Source organism: Tachysurus fulvidraco, chromosome 15, assembly GCF_022655615.1.
Source record: "Tachysurus fulvidraco isolate hzauxx_2018 chromosome 15, HZAU_PFXX_2.0, whole genome shotgun sequence".
NCBI lineage: Eukaryota > Metazoa > Chordata > Actinopteri > Siluriformes > Bagridae > Tachysurus > Tachysurus fulvidraco.
This window is the reverse complement of record NC_062532.1, coordinates 8962392-8984511: the sequence shown is the minus strand read 5'-3', so window position 1 is coordinate 8984511 and position 22120 is coordinate 8962392. Positions and strand designations below refer to the sequence as shown.

The window sequence follows — 22120 nt, the reverse complement described above, 5'->3', positions numbered from 1 at the left end:
TCTACAGTAGATTAGCCAATCACTTTCACTGTAAAATGTTAATGAATATCTGATAATGACTACATTTTTAAACAGTTTAGGATGCTACTACAAACAAACAAATAATAATAAAAGTTTCAAAAGAAATTTAAGAAACATGTTTTAAATGGTTATTGTAATACACCAGAGACATATGCTAGCGTTAGCGACATGCATACATATGATACATGAGATCCTCGAACTGATCCTTGAGTGGCCCCGTAATTAACTGGAAATAAATATAGAGGATTCACCATTTAATTCTAAAAAAAAAGGTATCGATCAGACAGGTAGGATCTAATCCAACTTAAAGCCTGTCCCTGAATACCTGTGTAATTTTGTAAGTGATCTAGGAGAATGTTGTGATAGTGTCGAATGAAACACACTTGGATACCAAAACATAACAAAAACTATACATTTTAGTATAGCATATAATATGCTTAAAGGAGCAGACACAAATCAAGTTTAATATGGCGCATTGTTCAGTCTCTGGTCAAGAAAATAAGGTTACTTTATTTAAGTTAGTTTTACAATAATGTATTCAATGATTAGGTCATTAAAAGTTTAGAGTGACAAATGAGAAATAAAGATTTCCCTTAACCCAGAATAATAGCAAAAACAATCTTATCATAATATATTAGTGTAAGTGGCACAATTCATTTTACAATATACATAGGTTACATTTTTAGATTAACCCATTGTTACTCCCTACATGTCCAGTATTGTTCAATGGGCAGAAGCCTTAACTGACAGTATACTGACACTGTCAAAAAATCCTGAGCAAGCCAAAGGCAAGGAAAATCTCCCTGAGATTACATGAGAAAAAACTTCATCTGAGTGACTTTCCTATATTGTCAAGTGTGAACGTATAATTATCTTATAATTCATTTTATAAGTAAAAAATTTTGATATTAATTTTCCAACATTGCTTCCGTTTAGAATTTCCAGCCTAAATATTGCCTATTGTGTTGGCTGCTCCACCTTAAATCTTATGTGCTTTTTTCTCAGTACTAGCTCATACTTATTTTTTTGGTGATTACAGTGGTGATTGATTGTACTATTGACACACTTTTCGAAAGTTTATTATTCATAAAATGTCATAAAGCTTATGCCAGCAAAATAGTATTATTTAAACAAAATAATCAGTAGTCTCACATCACCTTTTTTTCTCTTAGAATCCTCATTTGCATAGCAAATTAAATACAAATACAGTCTGTTTCTCTGGGCAACTCTTGTCTTGTCGGTCAATTTGTACCAATATTAGCCAGAGCATAATAAAGCAGAATCAAACTTTGACAACTGCACTTCCTAGAACTCAATAGTACTATTAATGGAAATGGTATTGGTGCTCTTTAAAATCTTTATTGTTTTGGTCATTTGAAGTTGTTGAAAACAAATCAGTCCTAATTTTTGCCTTGTTCTTGAAAGGTTGAGTTTTTCCACCTTTCCACGCCATTCCTGTTTTGTTTGTTGTTCCTTGATATCCGTGATAATGATTTTTTTTTATCGGACACTGAACTGAGTTAAATTCCTGTTTACTTTACCATTTAGTGTGTCACTGAGTATTTTACCTGAGATTTATTCTTTCTTTCTTTCTTTCTTTCTTTCTTTCTTTCTTTCTTTCTTTTGTTCAACACTCACACTTCACTCTCAACAACAATCTCCCTTCTCTCTCTTAGCATGCTAGCTTATTCCATGCTTAACATTGCCACTTAATCTGTGATCTCTGTTTATTTTGAAGAAAAATAAGAGTTAGATTTAATAAAAGCTATTAAAAACACTGACACATTCCTTTCCTCTCACTCACACTGTTCTTTAATCTGACGCTGTGCTTTAGGATTAGAAGTTAATCCTTGATTTTCTATTTGGTCTGTTCCATTTTATGTATCTTGAAAATTCTATTTTTCCCAATATTTCATTGACATTTTGTATTTAACACTTTGATATAACAAGAAACAAGTTTGCTCTTTGCCCCCAAATCTCTGAGGATCAGCTGAAGCGCCGGCAATTTAGCATCACAGACAGTGCCGCTTGCATTGTTTTTCTTCTCAAACTAGGATTTTTAGGTTTTTCTTCTAGGTTTTTTAAAGCTAACTATGCACTTTAAAGGAAAGGATTTCACTGTGTTGTGTGATGTATATGTGAGAAAAATAAAGACTTCTTTTAAATAACATTAATCACTTTTACATTTAATGCTCCATATTCGACAAAAAACATAAGAGATCACTTTAGCTTGATGCATACTGCAGAATGCATGAACCAGCATTTTTAGACACTATAAAATATCATATTAAATCATAAATCCTTGTGTTCATCAGAAAAGATTGTACTACTATAATATTTGAGTACAATGTAAATTATGTAAAAATATTCTTTATTGGGTCCTAAGAATATATATTCACTCATGCAATGCACGGCTAACTGCACACAACTTGTGGGGAGAGGGGTTTAATGTAAAGCCCACAGCTGGAGTGAGGTCCAGCTGATCTTCAGACACCCCTGGTGGAGGAGTGAAGCGGAAGTGCTGCAGTAAGGAGGTGAAGAAGAGAAAGAGTTCCATCCTGGCCAGACTCTCTCCCAAACACACCCTGCGTCCTGAAATCAGACAAGAACCTTTGAAATCAACAGAAATATGGAGCACAACATTCAGCGAACAAAAGCATAACCAACTACCTGCAGAAAAAGGCATGAAGGCATCATTCTTAACAAATCGGCCTTGCTCATCTAGGAAATGTGCCGGGTTAAAGGTCTGTGGGCTCTCCCATTGAGTCTCATCTTTCAACACAGATGTCAGAAGAGGAAGCACACAGGTACCCTGCAGTGAACAAGAGCTTTAAATGTCAATACCTTTAGTCACATGTGTATAATTAAATAGTGTTAAATATCTAATAGTATAATCTATATAATAATAGTATAATCTAGTGTTATATGGATGTAATTAAAGATTAAAGTTTGGTCTGACCGAATTAGTCTTAGGACATACCACTATTATATCCTACATAATTTATTGACAATAAGAAGACCAAATTAACATACTGACCTTCTTGATGAAGAAGCCCTGGAATGTAACATCACAAGAAGTGGTGTGGGGGATACTCATGGGTAATATGCTTGCTAGTCTCTGAGTTTCATGGATCACTGCATCTGTGTAAGGCAAATTCTTTTTGTCCTCCACCACTGGCTGACGACCTTCAAGGACTCTATCAATCTCTTCCTGGACATGGTCTAGAAATAAGAAAAACTTTTTTTATACTGTTTTATAAACTAACATTCAAACAGTAGACTACCTGCAGCGGTTATTCTGTGGACAATACTTGAGTGTGTGAAATTTTACCCTGAATCTGAGGATACTTGGCCATAAGCAGAAGGCACCAGCGTAGTGTTGTGCTAGTGGTATCAGTACCAGCAGCAAACAGGTTGGAGACAGTTAGAATGAGATTCTCTTCATGAAAGAAGGTGTCTTTATCTCCAGCTTTCTGTCCAACAGAATCATTATATGTAACCATTAGCTAGTGTGACATGAGATGAACACAATGATTTATGATTTAATATGATATATTTTATAGTGTCTAAAAATGCTGGTTCATGCATTCTGCAGTATGCATCAAGCTAAAGTGATCTCATGTTTTTTGTAGAATATGGAGCATTAAATGTAAAAGTGATTAATGTTATAAGTGATTAATGTTAAAAGAAGTCTTTATTTTTCTCACATATACATTACAGCACAGTGAAATCCTTTTCTTTAAAGTGCATAGTTAGCTTTAAAAATCCTAGTTTGAGAAGTACAACAAATAAAGATGTTATGCTATCCCAGTTATGGGGAAAGCCCATATTCTAAATTAAAATCCTTGAATCTGGGTAACTATAAACTATATTTATTACATATTACTCATTACTCATTTATTTTGCTCACACAAATTTAGTATCTCTCTCTCTCTCTAAGTCAAAATGAAATTAAGTAAATATAAAAACCTTTTCATGCTCAAAATGTTTTTTCACATCACAGGATTTACCTCAGAATTCTTTTTGCGTATAAGAAAAGAGTCAACCAAGCCTCTGGTTTCCTCAAGATTTAGAGTCTCCTCCAAGTTCATGACCAAATCCTTTATTTGTTTTAGATTTTCATCAGACTTTATCATCATAAGTTTCCGGTCCTTTAGCCAACCTCCAAGCCATGGAAACATATTATAGATCTACAAGTAAAATGTAGAATTACTTAATGCTTCAAACATTCAGCAGGTCACAAATGTGCATGTGTACAAGGTGCGAATGTTTGACCCAGGTGCAGTCAGCAGTAAAATAGTTCCACCATCTAATTGATGATGACTGTCTTGTTCTCTGTTTTATGAGCTGCTGAGGACAGTGCTGAAGATTCTACCTGCATTTACTAAGCCTCTGAAGCTCTTTGGCCTTGTTGCAGCCTCTACACGGATGGAACTACATTCTTTCACCCTTTTAAACATTTTATCTGTGCTAGAAATTGATTTTTCAAATGTTTAGAATTGTGTTGATGAGAATATTACCTGTATAGAAGGTGAGCCACCAAGCTTGATGTTATCGTTGACCCGCTTAACCATTTCTTTGAACTGAGGGTCACTGTATTGAAACCTGCTTCCATAGACAATGGCAGAGATGACGTTTGAGGTGGCATAATTTAATGGCTGTGAAGTATCAAATGGTTTCCCTGTAAAGTAGTAAGCAACAGTTTAAATTAAAAAAAAAAATCCCTTTGTAAAAAATATCTAATTATTTAATTATCTAATGGTTAAAGTTACTGAAGTACACCAACCTAAATTAAATGTAAAGTTATTCATAGTAATGTTTGTGATACAGCTGTCTTAAAAAGAAATAAAATATTTCAAAGTTATCTTTTTTAGAAGTGCTTGTTTCTAATGAGTGCTTTAAAAGTAAGGTACATTTATAAGTGCTTTAAATGTAAGTACTTCTGAATTAGTATCTGAAATTAGAAATTAGAGCTGACATTGATTTATAGTATTAATGAAAGCACTGACAGTAATCTGTGTCTTATTGCTAATGAGAAAACCTACATTGTCTTTGCTGCACATCATGGATTTATTTACATAAACTCTAAACTGTGGCTAAAACAGTTATAGTTAAATATTACTTCAGTTTTTGTGGTTGTTAATTCAGTACAATTTTTAATATATCTTAATAAATTTTGACTTTTATGCAGCAATTGAATATGCAGAAATATAGTCTAAAATTTTGAAAAGTACTAATTGTTTAAAAATGTGAAATAGTGACTACATTTTAACTGACATTAAAGTCACATTACTGTAAGATTTTACCCTGTAAATCTTTCAACATTTCCCTCAAGTAGTGTGTTTCTTCTATGATTTTCTCCTCGCTCCCTCTTTTGCCCATCCCAAAGTCTCGAAGAGTGGTGAGAGAAAATCGTCTCATTTCTTTCCAGCTTTCACCATTGCTAAACAGAATTCCTTAAGTTGAAAGAGAAGATAATAAAGAGAAAATCTTGAAGTTTATTGGTGAGAGAGAAAGAGAGAAGCTTCTTAAATAGTAGATATCCTGAAAAATCATATATTTAATGCATAATACTGTAAGTATAATATATAAATCCTGTAATGAATATGTTGACTATTCTGAAAAGAGCTAAATGGATAATAAATTCCTCATTTTTAAATATGGAATAACTTATAAATACACTAGAATATATAAACAAATAAATACAGTATACCAAGACTGGAATGATTATCTTTCACCTTCAACAATTCTTTTTCTACAATTAAGCAGGGTGCTTAAATGGTTCTTCTTATTGCTTTATACATCATTACAGGCACAAAATACAGACACAAAAAAGAACCAGAGGCTGAGTGTGTTTCTGAAGTAAAACTTATTCACAAATGCAAAATTAACACACCGTGTTTACATTTATACAAACCAAGCTTCTCTCCTAAAAGATGTAATCAATTTTGTAGCAAATTGATAATAGAATGTCCATTGAAACCACTGAAAAATATGGTATATAAAATACACACATCTGTACACACACTCACATGCTAAACAACATGATGACTCTCTTACCATGTCCTTTGCTGATGTCAAAGAAAATGGGACTGATATCTCTGTTTCCGAAATCCTCTGAATTATTTACAAGTGCTTGTTTGACGGTTTGATATCCAGCTAAGACAACAACTTTCTTAGGCCCAAAATACACAGTGAATACTGATCCATATTTTTTTGACATCTGTAAAAGGAATCAAAGAGTAAAAGTCAGTTTGAATGCTTTTTTATTTGATTTATATTTGTGGATTAACTTGCTGTCACAACCAGGGGAGGAAAGGACCCGTACGCAGGATAGCTTCAAATGAACGGGGTTTAATAAATAATAAAGACAACACTGTAAAAGAAGGTAACTAAAACAATACAAATGACGACACTTAACAATGACTAACCGTAACTAATGATTCCGCGTTGCCGATGGCAGCTCACTTAAATACAAAAGATAATGAGACACAATTAGGAACAGGTGTAGAGACATGGAGGAGCAGACTAAGGCGGGGCAGACACATGACGGGAACGTAAACAAAAGGCACATGGCCAAAAGTCCGGGCTGAGACCTGACAGTACCCCCCCTTGAGGCGCAGCTTGTGAAGTGCCAAATCCCGGCAAGGTCCAGGAGGGGGTCCACTCGACGAGGTAGATAGGGAGGCAAGGAACACGGCGAAGGCAGATGGGGGGAGCAAGGCACACGGCAAGGCTGGTGAGGGGAGAAAGGGACACGGCAAGGGCGGTGAGGGGAGTAAGGCACACGGCGAGGTAGGTGGGGGGAGCAAGGCTCATGGCGAGGCAGGTGGGGGGAGCAAGGCTCATGGCAGTCCACAGCCGAGCAGAAGGGCCGAGCGACGCCCACAGCCAAGCGGAAAGGCCAAGCGATGTCCATAGCCGAGCTGAAGGGCCGAGTGGCGTCCACAGCCGAGCTGAAGGGCCGAGTGGCGTCCACAGCCGAGCTGAAGGGCCGGGCGACGTCCACAGCCGAGCTGAAGGGCCGAGCGATGTCCACAGCCGAGCTGAAGATCCTCCGTCACGGGCCTGTAACACCCCCCGCAGAAGAAGTGAAGCGAGGTCCTCCTCGGACGGAACCAAAAGTGGAGCGGCGTCTTTAACCGGAACAAATACAATCTCCCAGGACCTGAAGTGGGACATTCACATTGACTCCATTGTGAAAAAGGCAATGTGATTCGCCAGCTGAGGAAGTTCAACTTGCCACAGGATCTGCTGAAACAGTTCTACACTGCCATCATTGAATCCATCCTCTGCACATTAGTGACTGTCTGGTTCAGCTCAGCCACCAAATCTGACCTCAGGAGACTACAGAGGGTAGTCCGGAATGCTGAGTGAACCATCGGCACAACTGTCCCCACTCTCCAAGACCTGTACTTTTCCAGAGTGAGCAAAAGGGCAAAGACAATCACTCTGGACCCCTCACATCCAGCACACTCCCTCTTTGAACTGTTGTTACAGAGCCCTGAGCACCAGAAAGACCAGACATAGGAACAGTTTCTTCCCTAAGGCAATCCATTTGATGAACACTTAACACACATCTGATGAACACCTAACATACACAGAACAAACCCTATTCTTACATTGTTTACACATACAGTACTCATTTATATTTCAATTTGCACATTTATATTTCAATTTGCACATCTATACTTCAATTTTCACATTTATATTTCAATGTGCACATTTTTTTCCACTGTACTGTACATACAACTGTCTATTATATATATGTGTTCATTTCTTATCATTGCCATTCTGTTTACACTGTGGAGCTTCTGTACTAGAACAAATTCCTCGTAAAACATACTTGGCAATAAAGACCTTTCTGATTTTTTAATTCAAGGTGTGTCCACTAATTAGCATCACAGGTGTCTACAATCTTGTAGTCAGTCAGTGGGCCTATATATAGGGCTCTAGGAAGTCACTGTGTTGTCTGGTGACATGGTATGTACTGTACTGTACCACACTCAACATGGACCAGAGGAAGCGAAGGAAAGAGTTGTCTCAGGAGATTAGAATGAAAATTATAGACAAGCGTGATAAAGGTAAAGGCTATAAGACCATCTCCAAGCAGCTAGATGTTCCTGTGACTACAGTTGCACATATTATTCAGAAATGTAAGATCCATGGGACTGTAGCCAACCTCCCTGGACGTGGCCACAGGAGGAAAATTAATGACAACTCAAAGAGACGGATAATCCGAATGGCAACAAAAGAGCCCAGAAAGACTTCTAAAGAGAGCCAAGGTGAACTTCATGCTCAAGGAACATCAGTTTCAGATCGCACCATCCGTCGTTGTTTGAGCCAAAGTGGACTATATGGGAGACGACCAAGGAGGACACCATTGTTGAAAACAAATCATAAAAAAGCCAGACTGGAATATGCCAAACTACATGTTGACAAGCCACAAAGCTTCTGGCAGAATGGTCCTATAAAAATGGAACTTTTCCAAGGCTCATCAGCTCTATGTTCACAGACGGAAATATGAAGCATATCAAGAAAAGAACACTGTCCCTACAAAACATGGAGGAGGCTCTGTTATGTTCTGGGGCTGCTTTGCTGCATCTGGCACAGGGTGTCTTGAATCTGTGCAGGGTACAATGCAATCTGAAGACTATCAAAGGATTCTAGAGAGAAATGTGCTGGCCAGTGTCAGAGAGCTTGGTCTCAGTCGCAGGTCATGGGTCTTGCAAAAGGACAATGACCCAAAATATAGGAACGCGGTTCAGCACACGTTGCCATGACAACAGCAGGATGCCATCCTCGTTCAGTTTGCATGTGAGCAGTCCCACCTGACAGCAGCAACGGAAGTTTCCTTGTGCCTCTGTCGTAATAAGCACGCTGTCTTCTTTGGAGGTCCTGAAGAGTAGAATGTGTGTTAGTTGGTACTGCAGGTTGGAGCACTCTGCTTGAGCTGGGCAAAGTGCTTCTCAGGACCCTGCCAATAAGCAGTTGTGCTGGAGAATAACCCATACCTGTGACAGGTGTGTTCCTGAGAGTTAGATGTGCCAGAAATGGGTCAGTGTTGGTTTGTTTGGCCTTCTTTAACAGATGCTTAACAGTCTTTACAGTTCTCTTAGCCAGGCCATTTGACTGGGTATAGCCTGGGCTGGAGTGAGTGATCTTAATTCCCCATGCTGTGGCGAACTCATTTCTTGGTTGCAAAATGCATATGGTTGCACACAATCTCTTTAGGTATACCCATTCTGGCAAATACGGATTTCATCTTGTTAATAACTGTGTCATCTTGTCTCTGTTTTGTACTTCTGGGTATTTGAAAAAATAATTAGAAGAAATGAGTGACCATAGATTTCAAATATGTCAGCTCCTACTCAGCCAAGGAAGCTCTGGGAATTCATGAGAGATCATCGGCTCCCTCTGATGGCGAGGCTGGAACTGCTGGCAAGTTGCACATGACTCCACCATTTTTTCAATGTCTCTTGTCATACCTGGCCAATACCAATGTACTCTGGCTAGAGCTTTGGTGCGTTGCATATCGGTAGCTCTCTACCTGGTGTATAGATTACATTCAGGTCATAGCGTTGCAGCTGAAGTAGTATCCGCTGAAGTCTGGAAGAGCTGTTCCAAGTGGCTTTCTTAAGATTGTTTTCAAAGGTTTGTGATCCGACTGCACATTAACCTTGACTCCGTAGGCATACCGATGAAAGCCTTTCACTGAAAACATGATAGCCAGAAGCTCCTTCTCTATCTGTACTCTGTGTTAGTTAGAGCTCTGAATGCATATGCGATAGGATGTCCGTCTTGCATTAGACATGCGCCTAAACTGTTTTTGGATGCATCTGCTTGTATCATGACAGCTTTCTTTGGGTCAAAGAATTTAAGAACAGGGGTTGTTTTGAGTGCCTTTTTTAAGTTCTTTACAGCTTCCTCATGTTCATGTTGCCATTGCCATACACTGTCCTTTCTCAGCAGTTGTCTCCGTGGAACTGTGGCTGTCGCTTCTCTGGGTACAGTATGTATTGTGCGATATACACCATCATTCCAAGCATGTGTTGCAGTGCATGTCTGTCTGTGAGGGATGGCATATCAACTATTGCCTTAACTTTTGCATTGTCCACATTGACACCCTCTGATGTCACAACATGACCCATGTATTTGACACCCAGATAGCAATTATGTTTGGGCCACATGTGGATATTATCCGGCACATATGGCCTAGATGTGGCATGGCTATACGGATATGGGCCAAATTGTGGCCATATTTGTTTTGCCACAACTTTAAAATTGGCGGGAAATGCTCTCTTGGTTCACAACTCATTTTGAGGTATATGGCCCAGATAACAACGAACACATGAGAACCATATGTGGTTGAGCTATGGCACACAGTGAGAAACACGGACTTGTGGTAAACTTTTGGCTTATACGTGGAAAAACACAGGAATCCTGAAATCAAGTGCGGCAGACATCCTCCGTCCCACACCTCAGGTTGCTATGCATCTTCTATGCATATTGGTGGAGTGAGACTATGGCGCGAATGTGACTGAGACGCGGACAGTGGGCGGCATTTCTGCTTTCCTCACGACTGTGTCAGCTACGTTCAGGTAAGTGATTAGCACTTTTCATATAATTGAAATATGCAGCATTATGTGTCAATATTGCATGTTTTTAGTTTAATTGAGGAAGGGGTCAAATTAGCTAATATTTTCCTCAGTTTACCAATACAGTTTAATGTATGCTAGGGCTCTGCTGGTTTGGCGTTTTAAATTCCGATGTTTTTGGCTATAAATCAACAGTACTTAAGTAAAGTTGGCCGCATATTCACAGATTGGAGTTTCCCAAGTCAATAACTCCTGAGCTAAACGCTGTTACTACACAAACAACACCTCTTTTCTATCGTAGTAATGTAGAGAGGCAGCTACAACCCAATTTTCCTCAAAATCAGCTTTCCTCCGCGGTGGAAAAAATACATGTCTCTATGTGCGAACCAAGGGACCGTCTGCAAAGTGCAAAACCCGAAAAGCGTATAAAAACAGTCAACTTGGGAGAAATGTCTCTTTGGTTGTTGAAGATATTTTCCCCAAAAGTAAAACACATTTCCCCCAAGTAAGTGTTGTAGTATAACTATCAGGACATCAGGGATGTGTGAGCTGAATTTGGTGACAGTACAGTGTATTACGGTGGTTATTGACTGTTTTTTAGTATTCGCTTTTCGGGATTTGCACTTTGCAGACGGTCCCTTGGAATCTCTCTCATGCACTGAAAGTCATGCATGTCTTTTTTTTAAAGCAGAATACATCCAGTGTAAATTTTAACCAGTTGGTGAAAAGAATTCTAAAAACAAAACCTAAATAATTTGTCATAAGAAATTATGCATTTATTATGGCCAACATATTGAAAAATACAATTTGCAATTCCTTTCGAAAATATACTGGAAAAATTTTTTTGGTCAATCAGAGGTGGTTAATTATTGCAATTAAAATATTAAAGGAGGAAATTTATATTAAATGATTTTTCCCCCATTATCCTCCAGCTCTAACTTCCATATTGTATTGCTGCTAGCATTATTTAAATTCATCTTTATTGCAGAGACCGAGAGGGGGGTAGGAGGGAGCGAATGAAGAAACACGAGGCCCTACAAGACCCTCATTAGGCACATCAAAACTCAATTTCTCAATTTAAGTTCTCTGTACAAGTTAATCTGATTTTTTTGTATTTTTTCTGTGATTTTTATTACTCTGAGTTGAATACATTCTTAAATGTATTCTTATGTTTACTCTTACAGCTGTAATTATATAAACACTTGTTTTGAAGTAAATTGTTTTGAGTACATTGTTGTTGAGTGTTTCATTTACCTTTAAGTTAATATGACTTTTACATACTGTCAGATGCATGTGTGACACATATGGGCCAATAGATTTTAACAGAACTCAACCATACTAAAATTGCATATAAGGCTCATATTTGGGCCACATTAAATTGTATTATTTGTCTCATGTTTGGTGGAGTTATGGCACTCCTTTGGTCCAGTTCTTTCAAAGAAGAGGTGTGCCATATTTGGGCCACATAAATTACATTTGGCTCATGCTTGGTAAACTTATGGCTCTGCTTTGGTTCAGTTTTGGCAAAGGAGATGTGGGCCATATCTGGGCCGACAAACTAATCTGGGCCACAGCTCAGCTGTTTATCTGGCCCAAATCTGGTCCAAAGGAAATTTGCTGACTGGGCACTATTTACCTTGTATTGTATCTCTTTGTTGAATTTGACGTTAGCTTCCTTTGCTCTAGTGTTTACTTTTTGCAGAATTTCGTCATGTTCATTTTCTGTGGATGCAGCGATAATCATGTCATCAGCAATTATATGAACAACCGTGATGTCCCCAAATGTCTCACAGTTGCACTGCTGAAAAACTTCACTCGCTTTATTTGCCAATAGCCGTCCTTCTCATCCAACACTGAAGATTTTCTTACCAGCAAGTTTGCACAACACCTCATCTGCTGTGGGAATTGAGTAATGCTGTCTCAAAATGGCCTTATTTAAGTCAGTAAAGTCTAGGCAAACCCTCAGCTTCTTCTTGTCTTTCTTTTCGGTGATGACAAGACTATTGACATGTTGTTGGCTCAATCACTTGTTCAATAACATCAGCTTTTAACAGGTCATCAAGCGTGTCTCTCAGTCTATCCATAACTACCAGTGGTACTTTCCTGCAGCCATGTATGACAGGAGTGACTGTAGGATCAATGTGGATGTGATGTTCTCCTGAGAACTCACCAAGTCCTTCAAAGACACTTGCATGTTGCTTTAGCAGCTCAATGTCCATCCTTTTCATTAGACCTAATGCTTCACATGCATCCTTGCCTAGGATAGCTGTGTCTGAGTGGTTTGACACATAAAACAGCAGGTTGGATTTGGTTTGAGCATTGGAGCAATCCAGTGAGATTGTTCCTTCTGGTTTCAGTTTAACTCCACCGTACGCCACCAACACTGTATTTGTCGGTTTCAGTGGCAAGTTTATTCGTTTTTCACATTTGACTTTTCTCCTAAGTGTTTTGTACACAGCCTGCAGTAGTACATTTGTTTCTGCTCCTGTGTCTAACTTAAACTTAACAGACATGTTTCCTACATCTATGTCTGCATACCAGGAATTGTCTCTTTTAGCGCTTATGTGGTCTATGTTCACTGTCCCAATGAAAAGTGAATCTATTTCTGAGCTCAAATTATGCATTTTCATCTTATGTCTTGCTTTTGTAGACTCACACATCTTTGTGTAGTGATTGAGCTTACCACACTTTCGGCACGAGACTCCAAATACTGGGCACAACCTTGGTTGATGTGACTTTCCACATTTCCTGCACACTTGACCCTTTACTTTCTTGTTATCACTTTGTACTTGTGGTTTTCTTCCTTGTTTCCACTGTTGGTTGTCTTTGGTCTTGTTCACTGCATGTATTGCACTTTCTTGTGTTGTAGTACTCATTGCTAGTATTTGTGCCTTGGCAGTCCCGCTGCTCTGCAGATCTCAATCGCTCTCTCAAGCGTGAGATCAGACTGTCTTAACAGCCTTTCTTTGAGTCGTGTATCATTCAAACTGAATACAATCTTGTCTCTGATCATGTCGTTTTCTGATGCACCGAATTCACAGTCCTTGCTTTTCTGTCTCAACTCAGTCACATATTTCTCAATGGCCACTGACTCTGCCATGGGATGAGCCCAAAACTGATGTCTTTCAAACACAGTGTTTTTCTTCCCTTCTTCAGCTTGACTGCATCCCTTACTTCCGGGGTCCACCACTGGGTTCGAGGATTGCTGCCACGACAGGCACTGGAGACCTTATGGCCACAGCTCAGAGCGGCCGCGTCGACAATGGAGGCGGAGAACGTGGTCCACTCAGACTCAATGTCTCCATCCGCACTCAGGATCTGGTTGAAGCTCTGCCAGAGGTGGGGGTTGAAGATCTCTCTGACCGGAGACTCTGCCAAACGTTCCCAGCAGACCCTCACAGTACGTTTGGGTCTGCCAAGTCTGTCCAACTTGCCCCCCCGCCATCGGATCCAACTCACCACCAGGTGGTGATCAGTTGACAGCTCCGCCCTACTCTTTACCCGAGTGTCCAAGACATACGGCCGGAGGTCAGATGAAACAACCACAAAGTCGATCATCAACCTCTGACCTAGGGTTTTCTGGTGCCATGTGTACTGATGGACACCCTTATGCTTGAACATTTTCTTTATAACAAAACACCACTCGGGTTCAGGTCAGGGGGGCCGTTCCTCCCAATCATGCCACTCCAGGTGTCACTGTCGCTGCCCACGTGAGTGTTGAAGTCCCCCAGTAGAACGACGGAGTCCCCGGTCGGAGCACTTTCCAGCACCCCTCCCAGAGATGCCAAGAAGGTTGGGTACACTGCGATTTGGCCCATAAGCGCAAATAACAGATATCAGATATTTGTTACAATTATTTTTACTAGCAATTAAATTACATTTTGATGAAAATCACTGTGGACAGATTTAGTGTGCACTATAGCCAATTACTAGGAGTTCTGCTTTCATTACAAGGACTACAAAGCTTGGCTAATGGAAATCAAGTGTAGCCTGCTTGGCTGTTACGTTTTAGAACACAACATTGTTTTTGTATGTGATTTTTTTTTTTTGACTGAATGTATTGTTATGGTCCTGTAAGTGTCTTAAGCCCATTGGTTCAGGGCTTGGGCTGTTAATTTTGATGTGTGTGTGATATGAAGAGAGAGTCAGACATTTTTGTTTTTTTGTGCTGGAGAGACACGCAAAGGTGTCGCTCATTATAAATAGTTTCTGTTTACTTTTTACTCCTGTCCAGTAGACACTTTAAAACAAATAGTGACTTTCGTGGACTTATTTTTTCTTTGTTTTTTTTCTGGAGCACACTTCCAAAGTTTGCTACGGATTATAGGTGTTGTTCCCGGACCTTTTGCCACTGAGGGGAAAAAGTGCTCATGCGTTCGTTCGTGGATTACAAAGGCTATTTCCAGGTAAACTAAGTCGATTATACTTTCTTTGACCCTGGATTCGAGACTGTGAAGAGATTGTGATTCTAAGTTTTTTTTCTTTGTGGTTCATGCCGATTAAAAAGAAGGGGCGAAGTAGCTTATCGCTTATAGTTATTTACTAAATGATTAAGTATTATGTTACACTGCTATTTTTCTTTGTTTAAATTCCTAATATATACTGTGATTTGTGACTTTCCTAAGTTGTTTTTGGATCTAGTAAACGAACCCAGAGTGCTCTTATCATAAAGGGTGGGATAGGAGTGCTACACAATCAAAACTAAAGTTCACAACCAGCCTTCCTACATAGTATACTTATTTAGTTTAAGTATATATGACTGCCCTAATAAGTCAAACATTTACTGCAAGTCAAACGTTTTCTTCAGTGTATATTAGACAGTAAATAACAGTCAGACGGTAAATAACAGTCTTCATTATCCGTCAAAGAACTGGAAGTTTTTATTCTTGAGGGATGGCTCAACATATGCATGATATACAGGACAGCATTCCAAGAAGGATTAAAGCTATTTTCAAAACAGGTGAAGGTAGTCCTACTTTATATATATAGTAAGAAAGAGAGTCTTTACTTGTCTATGTGATGGTTTTGTCAGATGAAAAGTTTTCTGCAAAGTGTTTTAATTAAAAAAGAAAAACATTACCATTGTTAGATGTATGGCCTAAGCAAGTTCTCATCTCAGATCATGCAGAATCAGAAATCTGATTGATTTGTGGCTTCCACAAACAATCTTTTAAAAATGATCTAAACAAAAATAATAAGGATTAAAAAAAGGGACTACAACAATCAAGACACTCACTTCCCATAGTGACAGGTAGGGTCTCTTGAGGTTTAGCTGCAGCATGTTTCCCAGAAGTGGCAGTGGTTTAGGACCAGGAGGCTCTTTGTTTTCTTCCTGAGAACTGGCATCAGAAAAAAGTTGATAAACGATCAGCAGAAACACAAAAGCAAACAAGATTCCAGTAGCTGTCGGTAGCAGGAAAAGGGCTTCCACCAAAGTCATTGCTAAATAGGTAATGTGAGTCAAACGTGTTCTAACAAGTAGAAAGTAGCAGACATAAAAACAAACTTGGGTTGTAACATTTGTAGTGACTTTGGTTGGCTGGGTGTGGTAAAGAAACAGGGGTGGAGCTGTGTTAGAATAAATGCCAGGCAGACACACAAGAAAATGTAATTTTATTTATTCATACATTTTATTTGGTATATGTGCCTCTCATTTAATTTTTTGTGAATAACTTTTATTTGCAGATCTCATTTTATTTTATTGAACATATTTAATTATTTATTTGTAACAGATATTCATAAAAGAAAGCTTGCATTGAATGAGTAACTACGAGTAACCACGAGTATTCCACAAGTTTTTAGTTGGCTTTATTTGAAATAGCCTCACTTGATGTAGCATAACAATATTTATACCATTACCAACACATATAAACACATGTAGAAGTAATTTATTTAGTAGCATTATTACTGATTGTCATAAAAAATAAGTAATAATAAATCAGATAAAAACCTCTCTCTGTTGCACAAGTTGGTATTGCTCAACTATTGCCTCACAGTAGAGGAGAGAAAGAGAGGGGGGGGAGCATGTATTAGGAAGAAGGAAGAATAATTTATTGTAATTTAACTGTTGACAGCCCACTAGTTAAATTTCATTTCAATTTAGCAATATAAAATGTGGTTTTATATTACTCTGTTTATCGGGTATCTTAACATTCTGAGGTGATTTCACCCAAATTCATTCTAGTTGACTCGCGCCAAAACAGTAGGCTCTCATTCTTTTTACTTTGTTTAACATTATTTTTTCACTGTTTTACAGAGAAGAACTCAGATCATATTTCACTTGCAAAAAACTTTTCAGGTGTTCCTTTGTCTGCATTACAGTGATACCTGTTAATAAAATACATGTAAATTATAAAAAATGTATTTAGTGGATTCATTGGACTGCTGCTATTTTCTGTGTAATTTGTTTCAACCACAATTTGCAATTTTTTCATTGCAACAAATTACACAGAAAATGTATTTTTTTGTTTAGCACTTTTTACAATTGACATTGTCTCACAGCAGCTTTACATAACAAACATAGAACAAAATGTTATTATGAAAATAATATAAAGATTAATATAATACAAAATTCAAGATTAATATTAGGTATATTTAAATGTGTTTGTATTTATCCCCGGGGGCACAGTGGCTTAGTGGTTTTCCTCACACCTCCAGGGTTGGGGGTTCGATTCCCGCCTCCGCCTTGTGTGTGCCTTGCATGTTCTCCCCATGCCTCGGGGGTTTCCTCCGGGTATTCCGGTTTCCTCCCCCTGTCCAAAGACATGCGTGGTAGGTTGATTGGCATCTCTGGAAAATTGTCCGTAGTGTGTGAGTGAATGAGAGTGTGTGTGCCCTGCGATGGGTTGGCACTCCGTCCAGGGTGTATCCTGCCTTGATGCCCGATGACGGCTGAGATAGGCACAGGCTCCCCGTGACCCGAGAAGTTCGTATAAAGCGGTAGAAAATGAATGAATGTATTTATGCCCAATGAGCAAGTCTGAGGTGTCTCAGGCAGCAGTGGCAAGGAAAAACTCCCTTGAATAGTAAAGGAAGAAAAATTGAGAGGAACCAAACTCAAAGGTGAACCCATCCTCATATGGGTGACACTGGAGGGTGTGATTATAAATATACAGTCCAACAAATGTTGTATTGATGAGGAGATTGCTGTCCTCAAAGACAACATGGAGTTGGCATCTCCTCTTTAGTATCGCAGAGTCCAACTGGAGCTGGTAGATCTCTAGATGCCTCAGGATCCTCACAAAGTCGACCTCATCTCAGTGGAGGTCCAAAATCTTCATGGCACGGAAAACAATCTAACTAGTAAAATTTCTGGATGCGTCAGGATGGGTAGAAAAAGAGAAGCAGTGGACAGGGATTAACGGAGCTGCTGTTCATAATATTAACAAGCACTAGATGATCATGTGCATTTGGTCAGATGTATCAGAGATTATAGGAAGTATTTTATGTATGCTTGACTAAAAGATAAATTTTTAATCTACATTTAAACTGTGAAAGTGTGTCTGAGCAGAAAGACTATTCCAAAGTTTGTGAGCTAAATACAAAAATGCTCTACTGCCTTTAGTAGACTTAGATATTGTGGGAACTACCAGAAGTCTTGAGTTTTGTGATCTCAGAGAGCATGAAGGATTGTAACATACGGTGGCCGAGAAGTGCAAAACACATTAACAAATCCGAAAACAAATTAAGAAATCCGAAAACAAATTAAGAAATCCGAAAACACATTAAGAAATCTGAAAACAAATTAACAAATCTGAAAACAAATTAACAAATCCGAATACACATTAACAAATCCAAAAACACAACGATAAGTCAGACAACCCAGAAACGGTAGGTATCGTTTGCGAATGGAAACTTACCAATCATCGGACGAGACTCCCGTCACTCAAGATATACAAGTATGGAATCTTATGTGTAATGTGTAAAGTTATCAGATTAAATATAAGAAAATAACAAAATTAATCCACAGTAATCTATTCCATCCCTCCATTCCAACTTTTCCCTGTGGCAGACTGTTGACTATAGCAACCTCTTCCGGGTTGTCGTTGTGTTTTCGGATTTGTTAATGTGTTTTGTGCAACGATTCAGACAACCCGGGAGAGGTAGGTATAGTTTGCGAATGGACACTTACCGATCATCGGACAAGACACCTGTCATTCACCTGTATATCTTGAATGACAGGTGTCTTGTACAATGATCGGTAAGTTTCCATTCGCAAACTATACCTACCGTTTCCAGGTTGTCTGAATTGTCGTTGTGTTTTCGGATTTTTTCATTTGTTTTCGGATTTTTTCATTTGTTTTTGGATTTGTTAGTGTTTTTGGATTTGTTAGTGTTTTTGGATTTGTTAGTGTTTTTGGATTTGTTAGTGTTTTTGGATTTGTTAATGTGTTTTTGGATTTGTTAATGTGTTTTTGGATTTGTTAATGTGTTTTTGGATTTGTTAATGTGTTTTCGGATTTGTTAATGTGTTTTCGGATTTGTTAATTTGTTTTTGGATTTGTTAATGTGTTTTGCACTTCTTGGCCACCATAGTAACATGTTAGATTAGATAACAAGAGTAGTTAGATACATGGGAGCTAAACCATTAAGAGCCTTGTACGTAAGTAGCAGCAGTTTTGTAATCAATTCTAAAAATAACAGGTAGCAAGTGTAAAGGTGATAGAATTGGGGTTAAATGATCATACATTATTGTCCTGATAAGAACTATGGCAGCTGCAATTTTGGACTAACTGTAGCCTATTTATTAAAGATAGGATGTTTCTTAGCTTGGCAATATTCTTAAGGTAGAAGAAGGCTGTTTTTGTAATATGGACGATATGATTTTCAATACAGCGCATTTTAGTAACAGTACATCCATCTAAATGGAAGTTGAAGTGTGAGAGCTTCTGTGTACTGGTTTTTGGAACGATAAGTAGTATTTCTGCACTTAGTTAATTTAGACAATTTAGCTATTTCATCTGGTTTTGATGAGAGATACACTCTTAACCGAATTAGTTGACATTACTAGAAATTTTCGAGGAAACCAGTTGCACGAATCCATTTTAATTTTTACACAGAATAAAACTAAACAAGTTAAATCTCAAGTCACGTGATAGACAAATCAAGTTTACATTAGTAGTCTGTACTGAAATTCATGATTCACTTAAATGAGATTTTATATATTAATTTAATAAGAAATTTCATTTAATTTTTTTATTGTCGACAAAAAACAATCAGAAAAAGAATCTGTTCAATAATTCACATCGTGCATCTTGAGAACAAAAAACAGGCATGGTTTCTGAAGCTAGCTTAGCCCTGACGGTAATTAACTATAATGTTTTAATAGGTAACCTCGTTTGTCACACATAAATTCACAAAACGTACACTTCCACTGCATCTTTAAAAGAACCTGTGAAAACAGAGCATAAGAAAACATTTACAGTAGATTAGCCAATCACTTTCACTGTAAAATGTTAATGAATATCTGCTAATGACTACATTTTTAAACAGTTTAGGATGCTACTACAAACAAATAATAATAAAAGTTTCAAAAGAAATTTAAGAAACATGTTTTAAATGGTTATTGTAATACACCAGAGACATATGCTAGCGTTAGCGACATGCATACATGTGATACATGAGATCCTAGAACTGATCCTTGAGTGACCCCGTAATTAACTGGAAATAAATATAGAGGATTCACCATTTAATTCTAAAAAAAAAAGGTATCGATCAGACAGGAAGGATCTAATCCAACTTAAAGCCTGTCCCTGATCTAGGAGAATGTTGTGATAGTGTCGAATGAAACACACTTGGATACCAAAACATAACAAAAACTATACATTTTAGTATAGCATATAATATGCTTAAAGGAGCAGACACAAATCAAGTTTAATATGGCGCATTGTTCAGTCTCTGGTCAAGAAAATAAGGTTACTTTGTTTAAGTTAGTTTTACAATAATGTATTCAATGATTAGGTCATTAAAAGTTTAGAGTGACAAATGAGAAATAAAGATTTCCCTTAACTCAGAATAATAGCAAAAACAATCTTATAATATATTAGTGTAAGTGGCACAATTCATTTTACAATATACATAGGTTACATTTTTAGATTAACCCATTGTTACTCCCTACATGTCCAGTATTGTTCAATGGACAGAAGCCTTAACTGACAGTATACTGACACTGTCAAAAAATCCTGAGCAAGCCAAAGGCAAGGAAAATCTCCCTGAGATTACATGAGAAAAAACTTCATCTGAGTGACTTTCCTATATTGTCAAGTGTGAACGTATAATTATCTTATAATTCATTTTATAAGTAAAAAATGTTGATATTAATTTTCCAACATTGCTTCCGTTTAGAATTTCCAGCCTAAATATTGCCTATTGTGTTGGCTGCTCCACCTTAAATCTTATGTGCTTTTTTTCTCAGTACTAGCTCATACTTATTTTTTTGGTGATTACAGTGGTGATTGATTGTACTATTGACACACTTTTCGAAAGTTTATTATTCATAAAATGTCATAAAGCTTATGCCAGCAAAATAGTATTATTTAAACAAAATAATCAGTAGTCTCACATCACCTTTTTTTCTCTTAGAATCCTCATTTGCATAGCAAATTAAATACAAATACAGTCTGTTTCTCTGGGCAACTCTTGTCTTGTCGGTCAATTTGTACCAATATTAGCCAGAGCATAATAAAGCAGAATCAAACTTTGACAACTGCACTTCCTAGAACTCAATAGTACTATTAATGGAAATGGTATTGGTGCTCTTTAAAAGCTTTATTGTTTTGGTCATTTGAAGTTGTTGAAAACAAATCAATCCTAATTTTTGCCTTGATCTTGAAGGGTAGAGGTTTTTCCCCCTTTCCCCTCCATTCCTGTTTTGTTTGTTGTTCCTTGATATCGGTGATATTGATTTTTTTTTTATCGGACACTGAACTGAGTTAAATTCCTGTTTACTTTACCATTTAATGTGTCACTGAGTATTTTACCTGAGATTTATTCTTTCTTTCTTTCTTTCTTTCTTTTGTTCAACACTCACACTATTCCCTCTCAACAACAATCTCCCTTCTCTCTCTTAGCATGCTAGCTTATTCCATGCTTAACATTGCCACTTAATCTGTGATCTCTGTTTATTTTGAAGAAAAATAAGAGTTAGATTTAATAAAAGCTATTAAAAACACTGACACATTCCTTTCCTCTCACTCACACTGTTCTTTAATCTGACGCTGTGCTTTAGGATTAGAAGTTAATCCTTGATTTTCTATTTGGTCTGTTCCATTTTATGTATCTTGAAAATTCTATTTTTCCCAATATTTCATTGACATTTTGTATTTAACACTTTGATATAACAAGAAACAAGTTTGCTCTTTGCCCCCAAATCTCTGAGGATCAGCTGAAGCGCCGGCAATTTAGCATCACAGACAGTGCCGCTTGCATTGTTTTTCTTCTCAAACTAGGATTTTAGGTTTTTCTTCTAGGATTTTTAAAGCTAACTATGCACTTTAAAGGAA

General features: G+C 37.7%; 1 protein-coding gene across 4 annotated transcripts; it reads right to left on the bottom strand.

Annotated features, from left to right (window-relative positions):
* Nucleotides 1–2186: 2186 nt before the first annotated feature.
* LOC113639531 (cytochrome P450 2K1-like) lies at nucleotides 2187–16122 on the bottom strand. 4 transcript variants are annotated; one of them, XM_047800717.1, is made up of 9 exons: nucleotides 15856–16122; nucleotides 6082–6244; nucleotides 5328–5477; nucleotides 4542–4702; nucleotides 4032–4211; nucleotides 3353–3494; nucleotides 3059–3243; nucleotides 2692–2833; nucleotides 2187–2631 (listed from the first exon to the last, which is right to left on the bottom strand). In XM_047800717.1, the coding sequence occupies exons 1-9, from the start codon at nucleotides 16057–16059 to the stop codon at nucleotides 2417–2419; spliced, it is 1542 nt and encodes a 513-aa protein (XP_047656673.1). In that variant the 5' UTR covers nucleotides 16060–16122; the 3' UTR covers nucleotides 2187–2416. The 4 variants fall into 4 exon arrangements, with proteins under 4 accessions (XP_047656673.1, XP_026997234.2, XP_047656674.1 ...); XM_027141433.2 differs by having other exon boundaries at nucleotides 2187–2613; nucleotides 15856–16118; XM_047800718.1 differs by lacking the exon at nucleotides 4032–4211.
* Nucleotides 16123–22120: the final 5998 nt, after the last annotated feature.